A 26,212-nucleotide genomic window follows, 5' to 3' on the forward strand; every position below is an offset into this window, starting at 1 on the left:
TCCAAAATCACTGTGGACAGTGACTGCAGCCATGAAATTAAAGGACACTTGCTCCTTGGAAGGTAAGTTATGACCAACCTAGACAGCATATTAAAAAGCAGAGATACTACTTTGCCCACAAAGGTCCATATGGTCAAAGCTATGGTTTTTCCAGTAATCATGTATAGATGTGAGTTGGACCATAGAGAAGGCTGAGCACTGAAGAATTTATGCGTTCAAACCGTGCTATTGGAAAAGACTCTTGAGAGTCCTTTGGACTGCAAGGAGATCAAACTAGTCAATCCTCAGGGAAATCAACCCTGAATATTCATTGGAAGGACTGATGCTGAAGCTGAAACTCCAATACTTTGGCCACCTGATGTGAAGAGCCACATCACTGGAAAAGACCCTGATCATGGGAAAGATTAAAGGCAAAAGGAGAAGGAGGCAGCAGAGGATGAGATGGCTGGATACCATCACTGACTCAACAGATAAGAATTTGAGCAAACTCTGGGACACAGTAGAACACAGAGCAAAGAGTTGGACCTGACTTAGTGAATGAACCACGAGAAGAATTAAGTAAGTCATTGGTGATGTGAGCACACATTCTACTGCTGCTGCTCAAAGGAGACTGACATTTTTAGGTTCAGCTAGGAATGGTGGTGAAGGTTGGGCAGAAGAATTTTCAGTACTCTTTAGTGGCTAGATATACTCTTTCTATTTCCTGTATTACAGTCACAATTAAAGGTGAAGCTTGTGTTCATCTAACATTCTGGATAATTAAGGAAAAATATTTTATGTGACACTCATGAAGCTTTTAAAGTGTATTTTAAAAGGCTTTGCTAAAAAATTAGCTTAAATGTAGCAAGAGAATGCCCACTAAATGTTGTATGGTTAAGTTTCAAGAAAAGGACACACAACTCAAAAACATAATTCAAGACTATGTAATTCAGACCAAGGATAGTGTGTCCCTGTTCATTAGCTAAATGCCGACAAGGGCAATCGTTAACAATGAACTTGAAATGAAATAATTCCTAGTGGATTTCCTTCTTATTTCAAGGAGGGCCAACTCATATTATCTTAAATCCTGCAAGTTAAGATGAGACTGATTAATATAGAGCACAGTTTCAAATGTGCATGGCTCAAATTAGCATAAATTGGGTTACTACTTGTAGCAAACAAGGAAGGATTAATCATTTGTGAATTGCAGTACTCATTAAGATAAAAACTGTTCCCATTTGTAAATGAGACTATAAGGGGATTCTTAAGTTTAAAACCTGAATTTGGATTTTTGTTTCTAGCAGCATGGTAGCTGAACTGAAACCTCTGAATTAAATGTGTGTGTGTGAATCAAGATAGATCTGTTATGGCTAATGCTAAGTGTCAAATTTGCTAGGCTGCAGTACTCCAATATTTGGTCAAACATAATTCTAGATGTTTCTGTGAAGGCATTTTTAGATGACATTAACATTTAAATAAGTAGGCTTTGAGTAAAGCAGACTACCATCCATTACCTGGGTGGGCCTCATCTAAACATTAGTTTAGGGTCTTAAGAGAAAAAGACTGAGGTCCCCGAGGAAGAGGGTATTCTGCCTCCAGACTGCCTGGATTTGGACCATGATATCAACTTCTCTGGGTCTCCAGCCTGCCTTGAAATCAGCCTCCACAATTGTGCAGCCAATTCCTTGGAACTAACCAGTCTCTCTTACATATATACATATGTATACACAGACACACATATGACAACCTATTAGTTCTGTTCTCTGAAGAAACTTGATTAATACAATATTTATCAAAACTTTTAAATACATAAGAGTCAAAAAGATCTTCAGAAACCAAAGACACTAGGAATCTGGGGAAGGAAGCTAATGTTCCAGTGGCATGTTGACCTGGTAGAACCGGGTGACCCTAATAAAACAGAGACCTGGTCTTCAAACTTCAGGCTTACCATGCATCTAAAAGAACTGGGAAAGGACTATATACTCCTTCACATATTTTTAAGTTGACATTTCATTATAACAGTTGCAGGGATATAATTATTTGCATGTCATAAACACACAGATACACACACACACATAGATTATATCTTAAAAATAAACTGCCGCATCATTTTTCAACCAATTAAATGGACTCTGATTACAGTAGCAAAGTTACAGCTCTATCACCCCCTTTAAAAGACATGAATATACTCAAGTTTAACAGATGAACAAGTAAGTGAGCAATCTAAGTCAGAGAATTACTTGACCAGGTGCTTTATCAAGATGTCCAGCATCTCTCTGTTTTTCTCGGGCAGCTTGTGCACCAGGGCATGTACAGCCTCCACCCGGTAGTTCTGGTCATCAGACTCTGTAACATAAAAAAAGGTTGCGAATATTCAAATTCTAATCATATAAACATTAATAATTTAAACATAATAACCACTTCCATCTGTCATGTCTTATAAGCAGTGCTTCACATGGTAAGTATTATCACTATTATTTCCTAAGGTTAGAGTCACTGGGTAACTTGTCCATGATCTGCAATCACTAAATAGAGAAGAACTCAGTTCTATCCAATCCAGACCTATGCTCTTAGCCTCTGAACTGATTCTATACAATCATAACTCATTTCCTCTGGCTTTGTTACAAAAGGAGAGAATAAAGCTTTTAGTAATATGAGTGATGGCAGTAGTTGTTACAACTGGTCTAATGTGCCAGATACCACAATACACTTTATCACTTTGAAATCTCTGAGTGACTCTATCAAACCAGAGGAAGGAGGTACTCTTTTCTAAATTTTATAGGTTAAAAGACGGCAGAGAGTTATTTTTCTCAGGTGTCAGGATAATTGCACAACCAAAGGCCTAGTAGATTTTAAGCCCGTGCTGACCATGGTATACCTGAAAAAAAAAAAAAAAAATCATCTCAAGCAGATTCAGTCTGCAAGGAAAAAGCCAAGAGGCTGAAAAGTTGGCTAGAGAAACTTGTTATGCTTCAGAAAAAGGAATCTATTTAACAGTCTTTTACTACAATAAACAAATTCTAGGGTGACTGCCCACCCTGCCAAGCCCTTTCTCCAGAAAGTGCCCACTGCACAGGGTTTATAAATGGGACCTTCATCTCTTCCGGGCACAGCTATCTGCATACGAGGTGAGGAAAGGGCCTGGTTTTCATCAGGCTAAACATGAAGTCTCTCCCAGGAGTTGGAATGGAGACACCAAAACTCTGATCTGTCTGCTGGATTCGTGCAAAGGCAGATCATGTAAAACAAGGCAGACCATCACCAAATGTGCTTCCAAGTGGAGAAAAATCTGTCTGCAAATGAGGTAGATATGCAGCAGAGAAAAAAAATGAGAGACATCTGAAAAGAGCTGGGAGGGTGGATTGGAAACATCTGTTCCCAACTTTGTGGTTCCTGGGTGCAGACCACAGTAGGCAGGACCCATTCTCTGCCAAGGAGTTCTGACAGACTCCCCTTAGACTCTGAGTAACTTGCCCTTTCTTCCTGAGCTAAATTTCTCTTGCTTGAAGCCAAATGATACCTATTTCTATTGACCCAGACAGAAGATGGATTCTTATACATGAGATGTGCTTTAATTATCATGGTAGTGAATAATAATATGGAGAAGGCAGTGGCACCCCACTCCAGCACTCTTGCCTGGAAAATCCCATGGATGGAGGAGCCTGGTAGGCTGCAATCCATGGGGTCGCTAGGAGTCGGACACGACTGAGCGACTTCACTTTCACTTTTCACTTTCATGCAATGGAGAAGGAAATGGTAACCCACTCCAGTATTCTTGCCTGGAGAATCCCAGGGACGGGGGAGCCTGTTGGGCTGCCGTCTATGGGGTTGCACAGAGTCGGACGTGACTGACGCGACTTAGCAGCAGCAGCAGTGAATAATATGATCACTATTTGCCACAAAAGTGAAGAAAAAAAATCTTGTGACCAAATGTTGGCAGCAAAACAACCAGCTCACTGAGCCATTCTAGCTAACTGGATCAAACACATTTGTTATAAGATGAATTTCTTGTAACAAAGTGTTCTAGGTTAAGAGTCAAAAAACCTGGCTTGTAGTCTTGATATTGCTTTGAATTTACTAGTGTCCTGGACAAAGTCACTTGCCCCCTCTGGGTCGTGATTTCATCGTTAATAAAATGAGGTTGGATTATGTACTTTCTAAGGTCTCATTGTTCTTACAAGGATGGATTTCTACAAAGAGGAAGTAGAGTGCAGAGCCTTCAGGAGAAAGCTAAATGGTATAGATGTTCATGAGATCATGTGGTCAGTCACGCATGCAGGGCTGCACATCAAGGCCATTCAGCTTTATCTGACACTTTTAGCAGCAGGTAACACCTCCTGTGACATTACAATGTATGGTAATAAACTAATGCAGTTGATTTCTTTCTTGGATTGTGAAAAATACTCTTATTACAGTCATATCTCAAATATCTTAACAATGAAATGCCAACTCTTAACTGTTACAACTTGAGACTGGCTCAGATGGCGACCTGGCCCTTGAGCCCAACGTTTTACACAACTCTAATTGCTCAGGTTACATGACTGTCACTGGCCCCCTCCCCTGCTCCCCACAATTTTGAATTAAACCTGTTTAATTCATATAACATTAAGGCAGTCACAGATCTAAAGAAACAATATAGATATCTGATAAGTTTGTGAGTGTGTGTGTGCTCAGTCATGTCTGACTCTTTGCAACCCCATGGACTGTAGCCCGCCAGGCTCCTCTGTCCATGGAATTTTCCAGGTAAGAAAACTGGAGTACTGGGTAGCCATTCCCTAGTCTAAGGGATCTTCCTCACCCAGGGATTCAACCTGCATCTCCTGCACTGGCAGGCAGACTCTTTACCACTGCAGCGTCCGATCATCTTCAATAAATATAATAAGAGAGAAAAGGTATTGTTGCCTGCCAAAAATAGCTGACTCTTTCTCCAGATTTAGGAACAAAGCACGTGAACACAGTGGAGGCAGGGGCATAACTGATTGTACCTCTTTGTGGTCTTGTTTATTTAACCATGAAGTCGCTCTTGTAAGAAACTGACATTCATTAATCAAGGAAAATGTAATTTGAGTAATTAATTCCTCACAGCTCTTTCTAATCACACCATATATGCCACCCCAAAGAGTCTTACTAAGTAACAAAGTATTTTAGTTCATTCTGTGACTTCTCATAACCATATTGTAAACTACTAAGTTATGAGAATGACAATTTCTTAAGCCATAGGTAGGAAAATGTTAACTAGCAGGTTTAAACTTACAACCTCTGGCAATGGCACCCCACTCCAATACTCTTGCCTGGAAAATCCCATGGACGGAGGAGCCTGGTGGGCTGCAGTCCATGGGGTCGCTAAGAGTCGGACACGACCGAGTGACTTCACTTTCACTTTTCACTTTCATGCATTGGAGAAGGAAATGGCAACCCACTCCAGTATTCTTGCCTGGAGAATCCCAGGGATGGGGGAGCCTGGTGGGCTGCCGTCTCCGGGGTCGCACAGAGTCGGAAACGACTGAAGTGACTTAGCAGCAACAGCATAAAACCACATCAATTACAATGCATCCAATGGAAATATACTTACTAACAGCAACAATAAAATCTTTGTGTAATTTGTAAGTCATCAGTGGTTCTGCAAGGCACCTGCAAGAGAGAATGAAGCAGATTTTAGAAGAGCAGTTACCTTCTGATTTCCCCTGAACTTTCAGTGCTTCTGTGAGAACTGGGTGACTACATGTACAACAAAGTCCTACCAGGGAGTTGACAAGTAGCTCTAAAATGCAGACCTCAAAGATACCCATGTCCTGAGCACTTCTTGCTGTCACTGTATTAAAATAGGAGAGGCTGGGGAATTACTTTTTAATACTTTGTGAGAACTACTGGACTACAGGAACAAAATCACTCTCAGATATGGGGCCAATAGTTTCTGGTTTTGTTTTTTTTTTTAATTTGCAATTCAGCTTGTGATGTTTTATAAAAAAATATATGAAGACCTGAACCTGAATCTAATATGAAACAGAAAGTATTATTTAGCACTCATAAACTATGGCAAAGTTCACTGTTTGAAACAAGCACGTATAACTCCCAGAACACTGAACGTGACTGTGCCCACCCTGCCAGTCCACCTCAAGTGCACAAGCTGTGCTGAGGAGGGAAGAGGACCCCACGGGGCTCCCTGCGGCCCACAGTGCCAGCCCACAGGGGCGACCGAGAGACCGCAGCAGAGCAGCAGCAGGCAGGCCCACCTCACCTGAGGTAGTTTTTCAGTCCACTTGTTATTGTCTTATTATCCCACAGTTCAATATCAATGTCCATGTCAGGGGGGGACTTGGGAGCTGAAAAGAATTAACGCAAGATGTTTAAACTGTGCAATTCGAAATATCACGAGCACCGTTAAGAAGATGGACGCAGACAAAAGTAGATCAAAGAGAGAGGCATGTATTTTTTAGAAGGCCAGTCGAGTTAACTTTCAGACTGTTGTTTGCCTGAGTTGGTGCAAAGCTCATTCTGACAATGAACCTCAAAGATTTCTTATGGAATGCAGTTTCTTAAATCAGATGTTTGCTAATTGCTAACATCACAGCACACTTACCAAGTGCTGGGCGTGCTTCTCAGTGCTTTATATGGGTTAACATATCAGATTCTTATAATTCAATGAGCCTCCTCTATAAACGAGGAGGTGAAGGCACAGAGGGGTTAAGCAAATTACCCAAGGCCACAGAACTTCAAACTGGCTGAATCAAGAGTCCAGTTCAGGCCATCTGAATCCCAGCACCCATAAATCTTACTGTACCTCAAGCTAATCAAAGAATACTTGAGGAAAAATTCAACATTATAAAAAGGGCCCCTTTACAAATTCTGATGGTCATCTATAATAATGGACATTAAAAATGAATACAAATATTAATTTTAGATATGACTTGAAAATACTCAAAGACAAGCAATAATCTATATCTCAAAAAAGCCTATGGTTTTACTTTTCTATAATAATGTAAAAGTTAAGTAACGGGCTTCAGCCAAAACTTACAAAATGTGGTATTCATGAGTTTCTGCACTTTGGAATTCACTCCTCCTATTCGGTAGAGACCTAAAATGGTGATGCCTAGTGAGAAGGAAAAAAATCACAAGAAAACGGCATAAGACACAAGTTCCAAGCACAGAATGTTAAAAACTCAGATATATGCCTACATAAAATCTGGAAGGTATGCATCCAATTTTACAGTCTAACTTTAGCAGACCTACCCTGGAAATATTCATCAGACATATATTTCTTAGAGCAGACAATGAACAGTGATTTGAAAGTCTATGAGGAGCTTCAAAATGGCAAAGTACAGCTGTCTATTCACCACTACCTGAATATAAAAAACCATCCAAGATGAGAAAAAATGATCAGTATTTCTCATATTATGTTTCCTCAATCATGGAGTCCTATGTGTTGAACGGATGTTGAACAGTTGGATGGAATTGCTAACTTCACTTTAAAGGTGAGGATGGGATTGACATATACACACTTCTATGTAAAAAAGAGATAACTAATAAGGACTTACTGTATAGCATAGGCAATTCTACTAAATAGTCCATAATTGTCTATTTGGGTTAAGAATCTAAAATGTGGTAGATATATGAATGTGTAAAACTGATTCACTCTGCTATACACCTGAAATTTACAACATTGTAAATCAACTATACCCCCCAAAAAATTAAACAGAAATAAAGGTGAGCAGACAGATTCAGAGATTTTAAGGAAATGACTTGACTTCTCAAAACTTAAATGGCAGCACCAAACTTTGAATCTAAGTTTAAAGAATTCCAAAGCCCGATAGGAGGTTTTGCTTTAGGCAAGTTTTCCTGGAAGTAAAAGGCCACTAGAGTGGACTTCAGGACAGAGGTTATGACTAGAATGAAGACAGGTGCTGAATTTGTGACGGTGATGAAAATTACTGTGAGATATAATGCAGGGAAGGAGGAGAGCTGAATTCAAACTGCTCGGGAGTCTTACTTCCTACAGCTTGGAAAAAAATAATAATATCGGTCCGTCAAAGTAAAGTGAGGCTATATCATGAAACTTCATGAAAAAGAAGTATGTTTGTAGTATGATTTTGGCAAACTGAAGTTCAAAGTACAGCTATTTACATGTTTGTGTAATTTATAAATCATATGTTTCTTAAAATTAAGCTCCTATTGATAGCAAAGTACATCCTGATTTCTGAGCAGTTTCTATGTAAGAAGGGACCAACACTACAGTAACGGTGTACCCATCAGGCAGCACTGACCTCTCGTTTCCACAGCTTGGATGCATTTTCTCACGAAGTTGAACCCTGCTTCATTTAAGTACACTGAAAATAAAAGAAAACCATATTAAGTGTTTATGATGAACTAACAGTACTGCTTCAGTCGGCTCTACTGTTTCAGAGCTTGATGGCAGATAGGTTGTTACTGAATTTATCAAATATTTTGGTTAGCATTTGATTTTTTATTTGGGGGTAGAAGTGAAAGAGGGAGGTTCATATTCACGAATGTTTTTATATCAACTCGGTTCATTAGAAACACAGATCTTTCACCGAAAGTAATATGTAAAATTGAGCCCATCCGTTTCCCCTAAAATTAGCATTATCCTTTACTATATATTTTTATGGATGATAGAAGCAAATACAATAAAAATAAACTTTTACTGTGTGTTAATAATTATACTACAGAGGTATTCATGTGTTTTTCCCATGAGATTCTCCAAACAACATTATGAGGTATAGATAAAGTACTGCAATCTTTAGGTGATTTACCAAGTTGCTGAAAACTGCTTTTTTTTGTTCTAAGGTCTAGAGCCACATTTTAACTCAGGTCTCCTGAATTCTATGTACTATTCTATTTCATTTCATATCATATTCAAAATAGTTCAAAATATGCATAGTAAGTCCACTAAAAATCCTCTCAAAGATCCTCCATTGAAGTGAAGTGAAGTTGCTCAGTCGTGCTCGACTCTTTGCGACCCCATGGACTATAGCCTACCGGGACCCTCTGTCCATGGGATTTTCCAGGCAAGAATACTGGAGTGGGCTGCCATTTCCTTCTCCAGGGGAACTTCCCAACCCAGGGATCGAACCTGGGTCTCCCGCATTGTAGGCAGACACTTTTACCGTCTGAGCCATAAAAATCCTCTCAAAGATCCTCCATTACAAAACTGCAATTTATTTTCATTGCTTTTTGACAGTTTTTCCTAAGGTTTAGAAGTCAAATAAAATTAGACTACTTGTTTAAGGAGAAAGGATTTAAAAATACCAAATAATAACCCACAGGGAAAATTCAAAAAGTTTTGATACTGTAATACAAATTTTTACCAAATATATTGACTATATGATATCTCTTTAATATTCCCAAATAATAATTTATGAAGACAAAGACAAACCATTAAAAAATTAAAACTGGTTTCCATTTAAAAATGGTGGATTAAACACATACAGGTAATGACATAGATCCACAAAAAATATAGATTTAGAAAATTAGGCTAGAAAAAGGTGCCAGGAAAGATGAAAAACTTTGAAGAAATCCTGGGCATAGAAAATCACTGAAACTGAACTGACTGAAAATCTGAGATGAGAAATGAGAAACTGAAAAACTAGAGGGACTACACTGAGATGTCACCTCACACCGATCAGAATGGCCATCACACACACACACCAACAAAACAAAGAACAAATGTTGGCAAGGATGTGGAAAACAACAGGACCCGTGTACGCTGTTGGGAATATGAACTGGTGCAGCCACAGTGAAAAACAGTATAGAGGTTTCTCAAAAAAGGCAAAAATAGAACTACCATGTAACCCAGCAATTCTACTCCTAGGGGGAATTAAAAACCAAAACACGGAACACTAATTCTAAAAGATACGTGCTGATGTATGGCAAAAACCATCATAATATTGCAAAATAATTGTCAAGATGTGAAAGAATAAACTGTGTTGGCCAAAATAACCCTGCGTTTTTGTTTTATTGCCTTTGAACATCCTTTGCTATTGCCTGAACCAGTATACGGAAGTTCTGGGATAGACATAACGCTCAGCTTTCCTTAGAGCCAGGTGAACCTGGGGTTGGATCTCAACTCCATGGCTTTATGATGGAAGTGTGCCTATGAACCTTTATGAACACTATCCTTTCATCTAACAGGGATGGGATGGGGAGGGAGGTGGGAGGGGGGTTCAGGATGGGGAACACATGTACACCCATGGCGGATTCATGTCAATGTATGGCAAAACCAATACAATATTGTAAAGTAAAAAAAAAAATAAATAAAGCTGAGATTAAAAAAATAAAGAAAGAAAGAAAAAGAGGGACTAGGTAAAATAAATAAATAAATAAAAATGAGGGAAATCACACTACATATCTTAGAGGGTTGCAGTAAGATGAAGACAAAACCACATGAACTACTGAAGAGCAACAAGCATGGAATAAATAAAATTAGATGCTCGATTCCTTCTTCATGTGCTCCTATGCACACATCACAGAAACAGAAGAAATGATAAACAGCAACAAAAAAAGTCAACCACTAGTGCTAAGCAGAAGAAACAGACAATAGTTACTCTCCCACTTAGTAACCGTATTACTGGGGATAGTTTTGATTCTTTCTCTATCTCATTTTCCTCTTCCATAAAATAAGGATAATAATAATACTGTCTACATAGGGCTATTCCTAGATGAAATATGTTAACATTTGCAAATCTCCTAGAAGAGTACTGAGAATATAGTGCTACAGAGTGTTGGCTCTTACCATCATCATCATTGTTATTGACTAGAGGAGAATGTAAAATTTAAATATGCAAATCACATGAACAAGGCATTCTTTGGGAATATGCAAATCACATGAACAAGGCATTCTTTGGGCAGGGATGAAGTCACTGGGGATTGAGGTACTATCTGCTTGGAGCATTATTCTTCAAAGAGGCATCAGTTCAGTTTGCTGGTTCAGTCATGTCCCCACGGACTGCAGCACAACAGGCCTCCCTGTCCACCACCAACTCCCGGAGCTCGCTCAAACTGAAGTCCATTGAGTCGGTGATGCCATCCAACCATCTCATCCTCTGTCGTCCCCTTCTCCTCCCGCCTTCAGTCTTTCCCAGCATCAGGGTCTTTTCCAATGAGTCAGTTCTTCACATCAGGTGGCCAAAATATTGGAGTTTCAGCGTCAGCATCAGATCTTCCAATAAATATTCAGGACTGATTTCCTTTAGGATTGACTGGCTTGATCTCCTTGCAGTCCAAGGGACTCTCAAGAGTCTTCTCCAACACCACAGTTCAAAAGCATCAATTCTTTGGTGCTCAGCTTTCTTTATGTTCCAACTCTCACATCCGTACATGACTACTGGAAAAATCATAGCTTTGACTATATGGACCTTTGTCAGTAAAGTAATGTCTGCTTTTTAACAATCTGTCTAGGTTGGTCATAGCTTTTCTTCCAAGGAGCAAGTGTCTTTTAATTTCATGGCTAGAGTCACTATCTGCAGTGATTTTGGAGCCCAAGAAAATAAAGTCTCTCACTTGGTTCCATTGTTTTTCCATTTATTTGTCATGAAATGAAGGGACTGGATGCCATGATCTTAATTTTTTGGAATCTTGAGTTTTAAGCCAGCTTTTTCACTCTCCTCTTTTACTTTCATAAAGAGGTTCTTTAGTTCCTCTTCGCTTTCTGCCATAAGAGTGGTGACATCTGGTATCTGAGGTTACTGATATTTCTCCCGGCAATCTTGATTCAGGCTTGTGTGCTTCTCATGATGTACTCTTCATAGAAGTTAAATAAGCAGGGTGACAATACACAGCCTTGACACACTCCCTTCCCAATTTGGAACCAGTCTGTTTTCCATGTTCAGTTCTAACTGTTGCTTCTTGATCTGCACACAGATGTCTTAGGAGGCAGGTAAGGTGGTCTGATATTTCCATCTCTTTACAAATTTCCCACAGTTTGTTTTGATCTACACAGTCAAAGGCTTTGGCGTAATCAATAAAGCAGAGGTAGATGTTTTTCTGAATTCTCTTGCTTTTTTGATAATCCAATGGATGTTGGGAATTTGGTCTCTGGTTTCTCTGCCTCTTCTAAATCCAGCTTGAACATCTGGAAGTTTATGGTTCATGTACTATTGAAGCCTGACTTGGAGAATTTTGAGCATTACTTTGCTAGTGAGTGAGTTGAGTGCAATTGTGTGGTAGTGTGAGCATTCTTTGGCATTGCCTTTCTTTGGGATTGGAATGAAAACTGACCTTTTCCAGTCCTGTGGCCACTGCTGAGTTTTCCAAATTTGCTGGCATATTGAGTGCAGCACTTTCACAGCATCATCTTTTAGGATTTGAAATAGCTCAACTGGGATTGCATCACCTCCACTAACTTTGTTTGTAGTGATGCTTCCTAAGGCCCACTTGACTTCACATTCTAGGATGTCTGGCTCTAGGTGAGTGGTCATACCATCGTGGTTATCTGAGTCATGAAGATCTTTGTTATATAGTTCTCCTGTGTATTCTGTCACCTCCTCTTAATATCTTCTGCTTCTGTTAGGACCATAGGACTTAAAGGACCATGTTTCTGTCCTTTATTGTGCCCATTTTTGCATGAAATATTCCCTTGGTATCTCTAATTTTCTTGAAGAGATCTCTAGTCTTTCCCATTCTATTGCTTTCCTCTATTTCTTTGCAGTGTTCACTGAGGAAAGCTTTCTTATCTCTCCTTGCTATTCCTTGGAACTCTGTATTCAAATGGGTATATCTTTCCTTTTCTCCATTGCCTTTAGCTTCTCTTCTTTTCTCAGCTATTTGTAAGGCCTCCTCAGACAACCATTTTGCCTTTTTGCATTTCTTTTTCTTGGGGATGGTCTTGATCACTGCCTCTGTACAATGTCATGAACCTCCATCCATAGTTCTTCAAGCACTCTATCAGATCTAACTCCTTGAATCTATTTGTCACTTTCATTGTATACTGTAAGGTATTTGTTTTAGGTCATGCCTCGATGTTCTAGTGGTTTTCTCTACTTTTTTCATTTGAATCAGAATTTTCAATAAGGAGTTCATGATCTGAGCCACAGTAGGCTCCTGGTCTTGTTTTTGCTGACTGTATAGATCTTCTCCATCTTTGGCTGCAAGGAATATAATCAATCTGATTCCAGTGTTGACCATCTGATGATGTCCATGTGAAGCGTCTTCTCTTGTGTTGTTGGAAGAGGGTGTTTACTATAAATAACAATGATCAGACACATCCTCTCATTGGAACTAAACAGATTACAGTAGCTTGGGTCTACCGTTCACCTATATTTGTTGCCCCTTCCTGTAGGATGGTTGTGTTTCTTGGCTCTCACTAAGACAGTTTGGTCATATGCTATATACTAGCCAATGAAACATGCACAGAAGTGACAGACATCATCATCCACCAATCAGGAAGAACTGATAAGTAGGAGCTTGACATTTCCTAGTCCCCTCTGGCACAAGATCATCAATGTTAGAGAGACAAGGTACTCCATAAGCTTGGATTTTAGAGTAAAAACTATAAATAAGAGAATCACAGCATGATCAAGACATGAACCTTCACTGTGGTAAGTCTCTCAACCACAGCATAACCTGGTGTTTCTGATTTAATTATATATAACTTCAACAGTTTTCTACTCAAAAAGGACTAAATGAAAGAAAGCCAATCCCACACTCTTAGCTTTTACTTGCTTAACTGGAATGTAGCAGAGGATTTTTGGCTACTGACTTGCCAATTCCTATAAAAAGACATCGAAAGGCAATAATAGCAGTACCCATTGATGGCTGCCTTACAAACTACTACTCTTGCCTTCACACAAGAATTCAGCAGTTTCTGCTGAATCTGAGGAGAAGAAGATGATATGGATTAAACATGCTCCAGAATCCTCTGTCTCCCAGTGACTGATGTAGGAGGAAGTCCCAGGGAAGTTCCTCTCTTACTTCCCACTTCTGAGGGAAGTAAGGGAGGAACACATTCTGTAAAGGAATCCTTTCAATCTTCCAAAGCCATGTAGGCTATATTCCACTTAGTATGCTAGTGCTAAAGAGAATTCAACAAAAATAGGTCTCTATAGCTTATAAAAGTCCTTATGCAGGACTTCCCTGGTGGCTCAGAACGGTAAAGCGTCTGTCTACAATGCAGGAGACCTGGGTTCAATCCCCGGGTTGGGAAGACCCGCTGGAGAAGGAAATGGCAATCCACTCCAGTACTATTGCCTGGAAAATCCCATGGACAGAGGAGCCTGGTAGGCTACAGTCCATGGAGTCGCAAAGAGTCGGACACGACTGAGCGAGTTCACTTCACTTCTATAGCTTACAAAAGAAAGACTGGGAACTCTTCAGTGTTCAAATGAAAAAACTCAGTGTAAGGGGTTCTTCCTAAGTATGACCACAGCAATGAAGGCTGATAATTTATACTAACTTTTCTTTAGTGGAGGGCAAGTATTCCTGTTGCAGCACTAGAGAGGGGAGTACAGCTGTCTGTATGAAACATGGACTGCTCAAAGCCTCCCAGAGCAGGCACCCAAGAAATGCTTGCTGATCACTGGCTGGCTAGTTACCAGTTTGTAGCTGACTTGCTCAAGTACCCTCTGGCTTCTACAAGGGTTAGAGCTTATTAGCCAACAGAAGCTGCTTTGGTCAACTCTGCAGGATTCTTGCCCCAGCACTGTATCTCTCTGTGAAGACCAGGGTTAGGCAGAATACAACTATCACAAATTTCCAGGATTTGAAATCCTATAGTATTAATAATACTCGGCCTTTAGGGCTAAAGCAGAAGATAGGCTAACTTAAAGAACTCAATTTATTCAATCAAAACTTAAAGAGAAACATTATTATTTTTCCCCTGATAACTAATGAAGGCTCAAGTTTTTACTGAAATCCAAGTAAAGTTTTCAAAAGGCAGTTTAGCAAAACAAAAAGCTATTAATCTCAACAGAATTCCAAAAGCCATGAGAAAAAGAATAGTCTTCCATGCAGCTAAAAAGTAAAAGTCCTTGTATCTTCAATTTCCTAGTAATTAAAAACCCAGCATGTCCTTACAGATGTAATCTACTTGGACTTACAATACATTCCCAGGATTGACAAAGCAAAGCAACACTTGCCTTCACTTTTGAACTCACATTTCTAATCTGCCATTTCAGATTAAAAGGCTCCTATCACACACAACTAATATCATAGTACATGTGGCTGGAAAGAAACAGAAGAAAATGAGTGTATTTATGGGCATTCATGGTTCCCACAGGACCTTTTCTCTTCTCCCTAAAGGTGACTGCAGCCATGAAAATAAAAGATCCTTGCTCCTTGGAAGAAAAGCTATGACCAACCTAGACAGCATATTAAAAAACAGAGACATTACTTTGCCAACAAAGGTCTGTCTAGTCAAAGCTATGGTTTTTCCAGTAGTCATGTATGGATGTGAAAGTTGGAATATAAAGAAAGCTGAGGGCCAAAGAATTGATGCTTTTGAACTATGGTATTGGAGAAGACTCCTGAGAGTCCCCTGGATGCAAGGAGATCAAACCAATCAGTCCTAAAGGAAATCAGTCCTGAATATTCATTGGAAGGACTGATGCTGAAGCTGAAACTCTGATACTTTGGCCACCTAATTGGAAAAGATCCTGATGCTGGGAAAGATTGAAGGCGGGAAGAGAAGGGGACAACAGAGGATGAGATGGTTGGATGGCATCACTGATGTGATGGACATGAGTTTGAGTAGGTTCTGGGAATTGGTGATGGACAGGGAGGCCTGGCGTGCTGCAGTTCATGCAGTCACAGAGAGTCAGATAGGACTGAGTGACTGAACTGAACTGATAGGAAGAGCAGGTAACTCTTCATAGCCCTGACCTAAACTGTTTTCTTTCTGTTCCACCCAGGAAGGGGACCTGATTTCTGACTCTCTTCCTTGGTCTTGGTGATGAGCACAGAACTGTACTTGATTAGAGGCCTTGGGGAGAATGTAGTGAAGGAAAATGATTAAGCCAGGGATGTCTGAGAATTTCCATAACAGAACTATCTAAAGGGCAGTAAAGGGCAGTAGGAACTGCCCAAACGTTCATGACATTACAGGACTTGCGATGGATAAGAATGAGTTCACTTTTCCTGTTTGATTCCTGGGAGAATAAATCCCTTGAGTACACATGTGGAAAGCCACTGAAACTCACAGTGGCAGAAATTTGGAGTTGTTGGGAAATTTTGAAAGTGTCTTCTGGTCCAATACCTTTGGTTTTGTATGAAGGCTGACTGTCAGAACACTTTACCACTATATACCCTAGTAGTGACTTTAATCAGAAAAGTATCATTTGAAAGAACTTCCTTTTTCTTATTCACAATGATTAGAATAAACTAGTTCCATAATGGAGTATTGCTGAAATGAACTGCATGAGAGAATGAGAACTAAAACACTTGCCTTTCACAATTCCAGTTTCTCCAGACCTGGGATAGAAGGATCAACTGAAAAGTCATCACACGAAACATATGCATGAGTGGAGACAAGGCTCAGGGCACCAAGAGAGAATGCCAGAAGAAGCAAGCCTAGGAAAAAAGACAACTGCCTCCACTCCTGTTAACAACTAGGGCCATTATGGGAGTCTTGGAAAAGAAAAGATGTGTCATGACAAATACTTTGTTTTTTTGAACAATGGCCTCAAATGGCATAATTATATTTTCAGTGGTATGGTTTGAAGAACAGCTGGGTTCTAATCTTAATTGAGTGATAACTGTTTAGTTACAACTCTCAAAATAAATCCATTACCAAAGTTAAAGTTCAAGAAAAGGATACTGTGGAATATCTTACAGCCAGCAAAGAATCTGTGGATTTAATACCCTGAGGACTGGAAAAGGTCAGTTTTCATTCCAATCCCAAAGAGAGGCAATGCCAAAGAATGTTCAAACTACCACACGATTGCACTCATCTCACATGCTAGTAAAGTAATGCTCAAAATTCTCCAAGCCAGCCTTCAGCAATACGTGAACCGTGAACTTCCTGATGTTCAAGCTGGTTTTAGAAAAGGCAGAGGAACCAGAGATCAAATTGCCAACATCTGCTGGATCATGGAAAAAGCAAAAGAGTTCCAGAAAAACATCTATTTCTGCTTTATTGACTATGCCAAAGCCGTTGACTGTGTGGATCACAATAAACTGTGGAAAATTCTGAAAGAGATGGGAATACCAGACCACTTGACCTGCCTCTTGAGAAATCTGTATGCAGGTCAGGAAGCAACAGTTAGAACTAGACATGGAACAACAGACTGGTTCCAAAAGGCTGTATATTGTCACCCTGTTTATTTAACTTATATGCAGAGTACATCATGAGAAATGCTGGACTGGAAGAAACATAAGCTGGAATCAAGATTGCCGGGAGAAATATCAATAACCTCAGATATGCAGATGACACCACCCTTATGGCAGAAAGTGAAAAGGAACTAAAAAGCCTCTTGATGAAAGTGAAAGTGGAGAGTGAAAAAGTTGGCTTAAAGCTCAACATTCAGAAAACGAAGATCATGGCATCCGGTCCCATCACTTCATGGGAAATAGGTGGGGAAACAGTGGAAACAGTGTCAGACTTTATTTTGGGGGGCTCCAAAATCACTGCAGATGGTGACTGCAGTCATGAAATTAAAAGACACTTACTCCTTGGAAGGAAACTTATGACCAACCTAGATAGCATATTCAAGAATAGAGTCATTACTTTGCCAACAAAGGTCTGTCTAGCCAAGGCTATGGTTTTTCCTGTGGTCATGTATGGATGTGAGAGTCGGACTGTGAAGAAGGCTGAGCGCCAAAGAATTGGTGCTTTTGAACTGTGGTGTTGGAGAAGACTCTTGAGAGTCCCTTGGACTGCAAGGAGATCCAACCAGTCCATTCTGAAGGAGATCAGCCCTGGGATTTCTTTGGAAGGAATGATGTTAAAGCTGAAACTCCAGTACTTTGGCCACCTCATGCAAAGAGTTGACTCATTGGAAAAGACTCTGATGCTGGGAGGGATTGGGGGCAGGAGGAGAAGGGGACGACAGAGGATGAGATGGCTAGATGGCATCACTGACTCGATGGACATGAGTCTGAGTGAACTCCGGGAGTTGGTGATGGACAGGGAGGCCTGGCGTGCTGCGATTCATGGGGTCTCAAAGAGTCGGACACGACTGAGCGACTGAACTGAACTGAACGAACTGGTGCTCGAGCTTTTTAACATGACACTTTTTTCATAAAGATGAGTCAAGTTTTCCTTCTCTGCTGAATTATGTTATTCTGACTTATGGCATCTACACTCTTCCCTGGTGGCTCGGATGGTAAAGAATCTGCCTGCAATGCAGGAGACCTGGTTCGATTCCTGGGTTGGGAAGATGCAGGAGGGCATGGAAACCTACTCCAGTATTCCTGCTTGGAGAATCCCATGGACAGAGGAGCCTGGCAGGCTACAGTCCACGGGGTCACAAAGAGTTGGACATGACTGAGCAACTGAGCACACACAGCAGCACATACTCTGAAAATGGTAAACTGAGAGTAACCACAAAGGAGGGAGACTTTCAGGTTAGGCTGTAAAGAGCCTCATTACTCTGCATTCACAGCATGGTTTCATGCTCCATCTCATGGTGTGTGCTCCCTGTACATTCATAGCATGGCCCTATTTTAGGACACTAGATAGTTCTTTGTCTGCTGCTTATGATAGATCATATGTCTGTCCACAAGCACAGACACATGATGGCTCCCAATGGGTGACATTCAAAGCAAATTTTTATCTGAGTTTTGTATTTTACCCTCCTAAACTTCATTATTGTCTTTTGCAATTCAAAAATACAAACACATTCCTAGCAAAACTGAGTTTCCAAAGAATAATAGGAATAATTTAACACAAAAGGAATCCATCTGAATTGCCAAGGCTATAAAGAAGCACTTCTCGAGGTGGCAAATGAATAAGGGCTGGTACTGGTTTCAGATGCCAATTGTGAGAGAGATTAAAGACCAAAATGGACATAATGCTATGTTGGGAGAGAGTCAAGTGTCAAAAGGCGACACAGATCTCAGAAAAACAAGATGATATACAGAAAAATGGTCAAAGGTACAAATGTAAAGAAGACATAGCTGCTAAACTCAAAACAGGATGAGCCTGCAGGACTTAATCAAGACTTAAGAAAGAGGACTTACACTTCACAATCACTAGAATATAATTTTGAACTGAAACAAATAAAATTCTGGATGTATCACTAGGAAGGAAATATGATGCTACTCAATAGGATCAAGTGCTTGAATCTGGAATACTGTTTAGCATAAAGATTTATCTTAAGCACTTCACTGCATGTTGGATTGAAAGAATGTTTAGAAAGCCTCACCCATGCAAACTGGCAATACCAAAATATCTACCAAGAGCAAGGGGAGTTTACTTCTTCTAGAAGGTGCATTCAATCCTGTGCCTCTACTACTCAAGTTACTTTTACTGGTGGCATATGCCATAGTCCTGACTTTTAAACAGAGCACTGATTCTGTAAACAAAGTTGAATCTTCCAGAACATGTAAAAACAACCAAAACCAAGTGCAATTTTGGGTCACTTGGTTTTACAGGAATGTGTAACAAGACGTTCTGAAGCAGCTACACAATTTCACATGTAATTTTAGAAAGTTTAGAATACATTAAAAGGTATTAATTTCTGCATTTTAAAGCAAATTTACCAGACTACAAAAGTTGTTCAGTTGTTTAGCGAGATTATATTTATCAGAATCATTAATCTGTCTTATTATATTAGGGTGTTAATCTCATTTTATTCGAGGATGAAATTTAGTAGCTTTACAAGTATAACTTGATATGTTTCTAGATATCATACATATGACAAATATACAGATACATATGTTAGATATAGTTATATATAGATAAATTATCTATAACCCTAGTATGCAGATGACATCATTCTAACAGCAGAAGTCAAAGAAAAACTAAAGAACCTCTCAATGAGGGTGAAGTAGGAGAGTGAAAAAGCTGGTTTAAAACTAAATATTAAGAAAACTAAGATCATGGCATCTGGCCCCATTATTTCATGGCAAATAGATGGGGTAAAGATGGAAGTAGTGACTGATTTCATTTTCTTGGGCTCTAAAATCACTGTGGATGGTGACTGCAGTCATGAAATAAGAAGACAATTGCTTCTTGGCAGGAAAGCGATGACAAACGAAGACAGTGTGTTGAAAATCAGAGCCATCACTCTGCCGACAAAGGTCCTTATAGTCAAAGCTCTGGTCTTCCCAACTGTCACATAAGGTTGTGAGACCTAGACCGTAAAGAAGGCAGAGTGCCAAAGACTTGATGTCTTTGAACTGTGGTGTTGGAGAAGACTCTTGACAGTCCCTTGGACAGCAAAGATATCAAACCAGTCAATCTTAAAGGAAACCAACCATGAATACTCATTGGAAGGACTGATGATGAAGCCGAAACTTGGGCAGACTTTGAGAGATGGTGAGGGACAGGGAGGCCTGGTGTGCTGCACTTCATGGGGTCGAGTCAGGCACACTGGGCGAATGAACAACAATGTTTATAGAAGCTTGCTTGATTAAATGCCTAAGTGGGAGAATTCTAGCAGATTTATGAAAATATAAAGAAGTAAAAATGACTTACTTTTAAAATTAGTACATTTATAAATAAGACTTGTATGATGATTGAAGATGTTTAAAGAAAAATTACGGCTTAAGACAAAATAAAATTTAATAAATAAAAATAAAAAATTCAAAACAGATTTAAGATTTATAATTTCAAGTACTACCTATCAATAAAGCAAAGGTAATTTAAATATCCCTTTCATGATCAAAATCTTCCCCTTGGCAATAAAAGCCTAGTGGAACTAAGTAAGAATGAAACCAAGCAGGACCCTCTGGGGCCCGTGGGCAGGAAGCTCGTCTGTGTCTTCTGTTTCCACTTTGTATGGAACAGACTCCAGCCTCCAAGACCTCCCCTGAGTTCCCAAGGTCAGATTCAAGCAGCTGCTAATCAGGGAAGGGAGCAGATGCAGAGACAAGGAAGGAACAGTCAGGAAACAATAGTGCAGCCTTGGGAAAGAGTCCTGGTTCTTCCTCAGGAGACACACAGAACAATATCTTTACAGTTCTTCATAGAACTAAAAGCTAACCAAGGGAAGATGTCAGCATTCTTCAGACCACAGAAGACCACCTGAGACTAAAGGAACCAGAGTGGCTCACTATGAGATTATTGCTAAAGAAGTGCAGGCCCTGCACACACTCTGAACTTCTGAGAAACCTACCCTGACCAAGTCCTCCTGGGTTGGGACACACAGTTTTTTCGTTTTTTTTTTTTTGGCCGGGTTGGGGGGGGGGGGCGGGGGACACAATTTTTAAGGTCAGGAGCTCTCTGTGACCCCCTCTGCCTGGCAAAGCAATGATGCTATTCTTTTCTATTTCATCCAAAACACTGTCACCAAGATTCCACTCAGCACGGGGCCAAAGAGGCCAAATTTTCAGAATCAAGAATAAGAACAAATACGTGCTGAGCACACATCTCAGGGGAAGTTTGCATGGAGAACTATAGAGGAGAAATGTGATCTGTCACAAGGAACAGAGGGAACTGGTGGAAAACTAATATGTCATATCAAGAGTCAGAATGTGATAAATCATGCAAACACATGGACCCTCGGACTGCCATTTTCCTCTAAGACATATCAATTTATAATTACACCGGGTGGCAAAGAGATGCTTCAAGTGCCTAAAACTACAGGAAAGCTGATTTCCAAAAGAATAAGTCTTTACTACAAGAAGAAGTATAATCTCCCTCCATCACAGCATAAGTATATGTGATAACTTTCTCATTCAAGTTACCTAATTATGATTAAAAAAAAAAAAAAAAACAACTAGTTCCAAGGTGCATTAAGTATCACGTATATTCTGACTGACTTGATCACATCCTACTCAAAAGCTCTATTCAGTATCATACAGATGTTCATTTGTTTTTCAGGGAGGATTGTCCTTGAGAAGGTTCATTTGAATTTGAAAGGACTATCTTTATACTGGATTTGAACAATGAACCCAGTATTAGAAAACACATTTCAAACTCTAGACAAATGCAAATTACACAACAGATTACTTTTTAGGTAATTGTTTAGAATGAACATCCAGTACTTATAAACCTCTTAATGGCTGGTTAATGTTTTTGTGATTAGATAAAAGCGGGCAATGAAAGATATACTAATCACTCTGGCAATAAAGAAAGAAATACATGAATAAAAACTGGGAATATTTTTAAAATCTTTAACATAAAAGGTATTTAAAATTATGTATTTTCTTTTGATAATTTTTGAAATTAACCACTAGGAAGCACTTCATTCAGATAAAATGACAGGTTTTGCATATACTCAATATTTATGACTTTCAAATGAGTGCTTTCCAAGTTTTTAATCTATACTCCATTCTAACATATTTTAATAGCAATATAAAAGTCAGGGTTATTAAGGCTGTTTTAAAAATAAATTTAGACATTATGAGAGAAAGTCAATTAAGTCAAATAAAATTTGAAAGTGCTTTAAAGGATATACATACAACCTTAGAAACATATAAAACTTGATTTTAAATGTCAAATAATTTGACTATTATAAATTACATATGAAAATACTCTAAACTAACCAAGGATTAAAGGTGGCAGATGATTAAAAAGGATTCAGAGTATGATGGAAAATACATAAAATGCATTCATTCAGAATGGCTTGATACTAAGGATTCAGTAATGAAACAATGAAAACATGTTTTCCTATGTATCCCAGGTGTTTTGACCATGTCCTTAAACCTCACGATCTTGTACACAATTTCCTAAAATTAGCAGTGTTCATGTATTCAATCTTGTAAACTGGAGAAGAAAAAATAAAAGAAGCCTTCTATTGCCATTTAAAGAAAATCAAACTAAATATTAATTGCCTCAAATCTCTTTCTGGGATAAAGTAGGGTATATACTTTTAAGTAATAAATACTAAATAAATAATTAAATAGGTTACTATAAAGTCCAGTAGTTAGTGGTTTTAACGTGAGAAACTTCTTTGAATGAAAATTTCAAATTTGCTGAATAACATCAGATCAAAGGTATATTACTATGATTTTCCAAAGTTAACTCCTAATATTACATAATACCTCTGTGATAAAAGTAACTATGTGATGGAGGTTAAATCAAGATGCTGACTTGGGAAGATGCTGATTCTACCTCCTCCCACAGGCACACAAAACCTGCAACTATACAATGGATCAATTTCCTCTGACAAAGACCCAAAAAACTAGCTAAAACGTTCTTCAACAAAGGATTAAAGGACAACATCAACATGGGTAGGAGAGTCAGAGGTGCAGTCTCACCCAAAATCTCACCTCTGGCACAGCAACCCGGAGGTGCAAGAGACCTCACACATGTGGAACTTCTCCCGGAGGAGCTGGGGGTTTGTGCCCCGTATCAGGCACAACCTTACAACCTGCATTGGAGAGATGAGCTCCCAATACTTTTGGCTTTGAATATCAACAGGGCGGATGTTCAGAAGATGCAAAAGGCTGAAGGGACTGAAAAGTTCCCTCATGCAGAGCAACTCACACTAGGACTCAGCACAAACCCAACAGTGTGGAAAGCTCCTAGACCATATAAGAAGGAGATCCATTAGTTAAGATCGAAGGCTCTGCCCGGAATGCAGAGGTCTGTGAGAACCTTCTGGGACAGAGGAGCTGATATTTTTGGGCTCTCCTATCACACTGCTAGAGCCATAGGACTTGCGTTTGCTCCATGTGCTCCCCGGTCCCACTGAAGCCAGGGGGCTTACCCACATGTCCCTGTGGTCCTGCTGCAGCCTGTGATCCCACCCTGCCCCCCATGTTCCTGGGGCCTCACTGTGGCCAGTGGGCTATGGTGCACTCTTGTAGCATTGGTGCAGTCAGCAATCTCACGGTAGGCTCTCCTGGGGCCCACTGAGCTGTCAGGAATGTTAACTCTATACAGGAGACACACCTTGACCACCTGGCCATGATCCAGAGATGACTGGATTTCTGGGCCTTGTGGGTCTGAAACAATCGAGGAGACAGTTCATGGTAGTGAACCATGGCCACAATATAGACAGTAGACTGAAACACATCCCTGGACTTCCTGTGAAAACAGCTCTAATTACTTGTCCCAGAGCTCAAGTGAGCGGAAGGCTTCCAGTTAATCACATGTCTAGAAGCTGCAGAGGAGCTCCCAGACCAGAGAACACAGGCTGGGGGAGCCATCCTCACACTGTTCCTTGGCCTGTGACAGCTCACCTGTACCTGCCAGAGAGAAGCTTATACGTTCATTTGGAGCTCTGATTTGGGCAACTGTCACCAAGGGGACACCTCAGAACCACTTGAAGCTAGCAGGGGTTATAACAGTGGTCACATAAAACTGAATATATACATATACACACACACACACATTTTTTTAAAAGCTGATTCCCAAAGGTCTACATTCCAAACAGCCTAAAGCTAAGTGGTGAACTAGATCCCTCTCTGTGGAACACTGATAGTGACCTATCAAGAATAAAATTAAACTACTGAGATAATTACAAATGCTCCAGAGACAAAAAAGAGCTAGGGCAGGCTGAAAAACAAGGTTCATCTCCTACAAGTCACTCCAACAAGACTAGAAGTAACTGCTTTGCCTAATTTGTAGAAACAAACACAGAGAGACAAGCAAAATGAGAAAACAGAGGAATGTGTCGCAAACAAAAGAAAAGACAAAAATTCAGGAAAAAAAATCCCTCACTGAAATGGAGGTAATTTACCTGATAGTTTAATGAACATAAACATGCTCAATGATCTCTTGGAAGAACAGATGAATACAATGAGAACTTCCACAAAAAGATAGAAAATATAAGTAAATACCAAAAATAAATCATGGACCTCAAGAATACTCTAACTGAAAAGAAAAATATACTAGAGGGTTTCAGTAGCAGGCTAAATGAAGCAGCAGAAAGGATCAACAACCTGGAAGACAGGAAAGTGGAATTCATCGTAACAGATCAGAAGAAATAAAAGTATTTAAGAGACCTATGGTACAATATCCGGAGAAGGCACTCCAGTACTCTTGCCTGGAAAATCCCATGGATGGAGGAGCCTGGTGGGCTGCAGTTCATGGGGTCGCTTAGAGTCGGACACGACTGAGCGACTTCCCTTTCACTTTTCACTTTCATGCATTGGAGAAGGAAATGGCAACCCACTCCAGTGTTCTTGCCTGGAGAATCCCAGGGACGGGGGAGCCTGGTGGGCTTCCGTCTATGGGGTCGCACAGAGTCGGACACGACTGAAGTGACTTAGCAATAGCATGGTAGAATATCAAGAGGAATAACATCCTCATTGTAGGGGTCCCAGAAAGAGAAGAGAGAGAGAAAAAGAGGCAGAATATTTAGTTCAAGAAACAATGGCTAAAAACATCCCTAACTAGGGGTAAGAACAGACACTGAAGTTGAGGAAGCATGGAGCATTCCAAGTAAGATGAACCCAAAGAGATCTACACAAAGGCACATTATAACTAAAATGTCAAACATTAAGACAAGGAGAGAATCATAAAAGCAAGAAGAAAAAATAACTTGTTATATATAAGGGAAACATCATAAGATTATCAGCTGATTTCTTAGCAAAAAATTTAAAAGCCACAGGGAATGGCATAATATATTTAAAGTACTGAAAAGAAAAACCATTCAATCAAAAATACTCCACAGGCAAGGTTACTATTCAGAACGGAAGGAGAAATAGTTTTCTACAGAAGTAAAGGCTAAACATCATCAACACTAAATCTGCCTTACAAGAAATGTTAAAGGAACTTCAAGATAACAAAGAAAGCCATAAAATAGTAACAAGAAAACATAAGAAAGTCAAAATCTCATGAGTAGAGGCAAACATATAGTAAAGTTAGTGAATTAACCATTTATAAACCTAGAATGAAGGTTAAAAGACAAAAACAAGTAAAATTAACAATAACTACAATAATTAAGGGAAACAAAAACAATATATAACATCAAAAATATAAAATGAGGGTGGGAGAACTAAAAATGTTTTTAATGTTTAGAATGCTTTAAAACTTAACTTCCTCTCAGCTTAAAATAGATTACTATACATACATACATACATACATACGTTTTTTATATATGAATTCCATAGAAACCACAAACCAAAAACCTATTGTACATACACTAAAGATAATATATACACATAATGTGAAAAAAAGTCATCAAATCACAGGAAAGAGAACCAGAGAAGAAAGGAACAGAGAGAAACTATA

General features: G+C 39.5%; 1 protein-coding gene across 6 annotated transcripts in view; it reads right to left on the reverse strand.

Annotated features, from left to right (window-relative positions):
• ARHGAP42 (Rho GTPase activating protein 42) overlaps window positions 1-26,212 on the reverse strand; it is a 348,391-nt gene that overhangs the window by 25,599 nt on the left and 296,580 nt on the right. For all 6 annotated transcript variants that reach the window (XM_086338908.1, XM_086338912.1, XM_086338910.1 and 3 more), the window contains 5 exons: window positions 8,241-8,303; window positions 6,995-7,069; window positions 6,218-6,302; window positions 5,552-5,610; window positions 2,220-2,325 (listed from right to left, as the gene is read on the reverse strand). In XM_086338908.1, coding sequence (XP_086195034.1) covers window positions 2,220-2,325; window positions 5,552-5,610; window positions 6,218-6,302; window positions 6,995-7,069; window positions 8,241-8,303 — 388 coding nt within the window. The remainder of the gene's footprint in view (window positions 1-2,219; window positions 2,326-5,551; window positions 5,611-6,217; window positions 6,303-6,994; window positions 7,070-8,240; window positions 8,304-26,212) is intronic.

This window comes from Bos grunniens, chromosome 15, assembly GCF_055505025.1.
Source record: "Bos grunniens cultivar Pamir isolate PY7600 chromosome 15, Bosgru_T2T1.0, whole genome shotgun sequence".
Taxonomy (NCBI): Eukaryota; Metazoa; Chordata; class Mammalia; order Artiodactyla; family Bovidae; genus Bos; species Bos grunniens.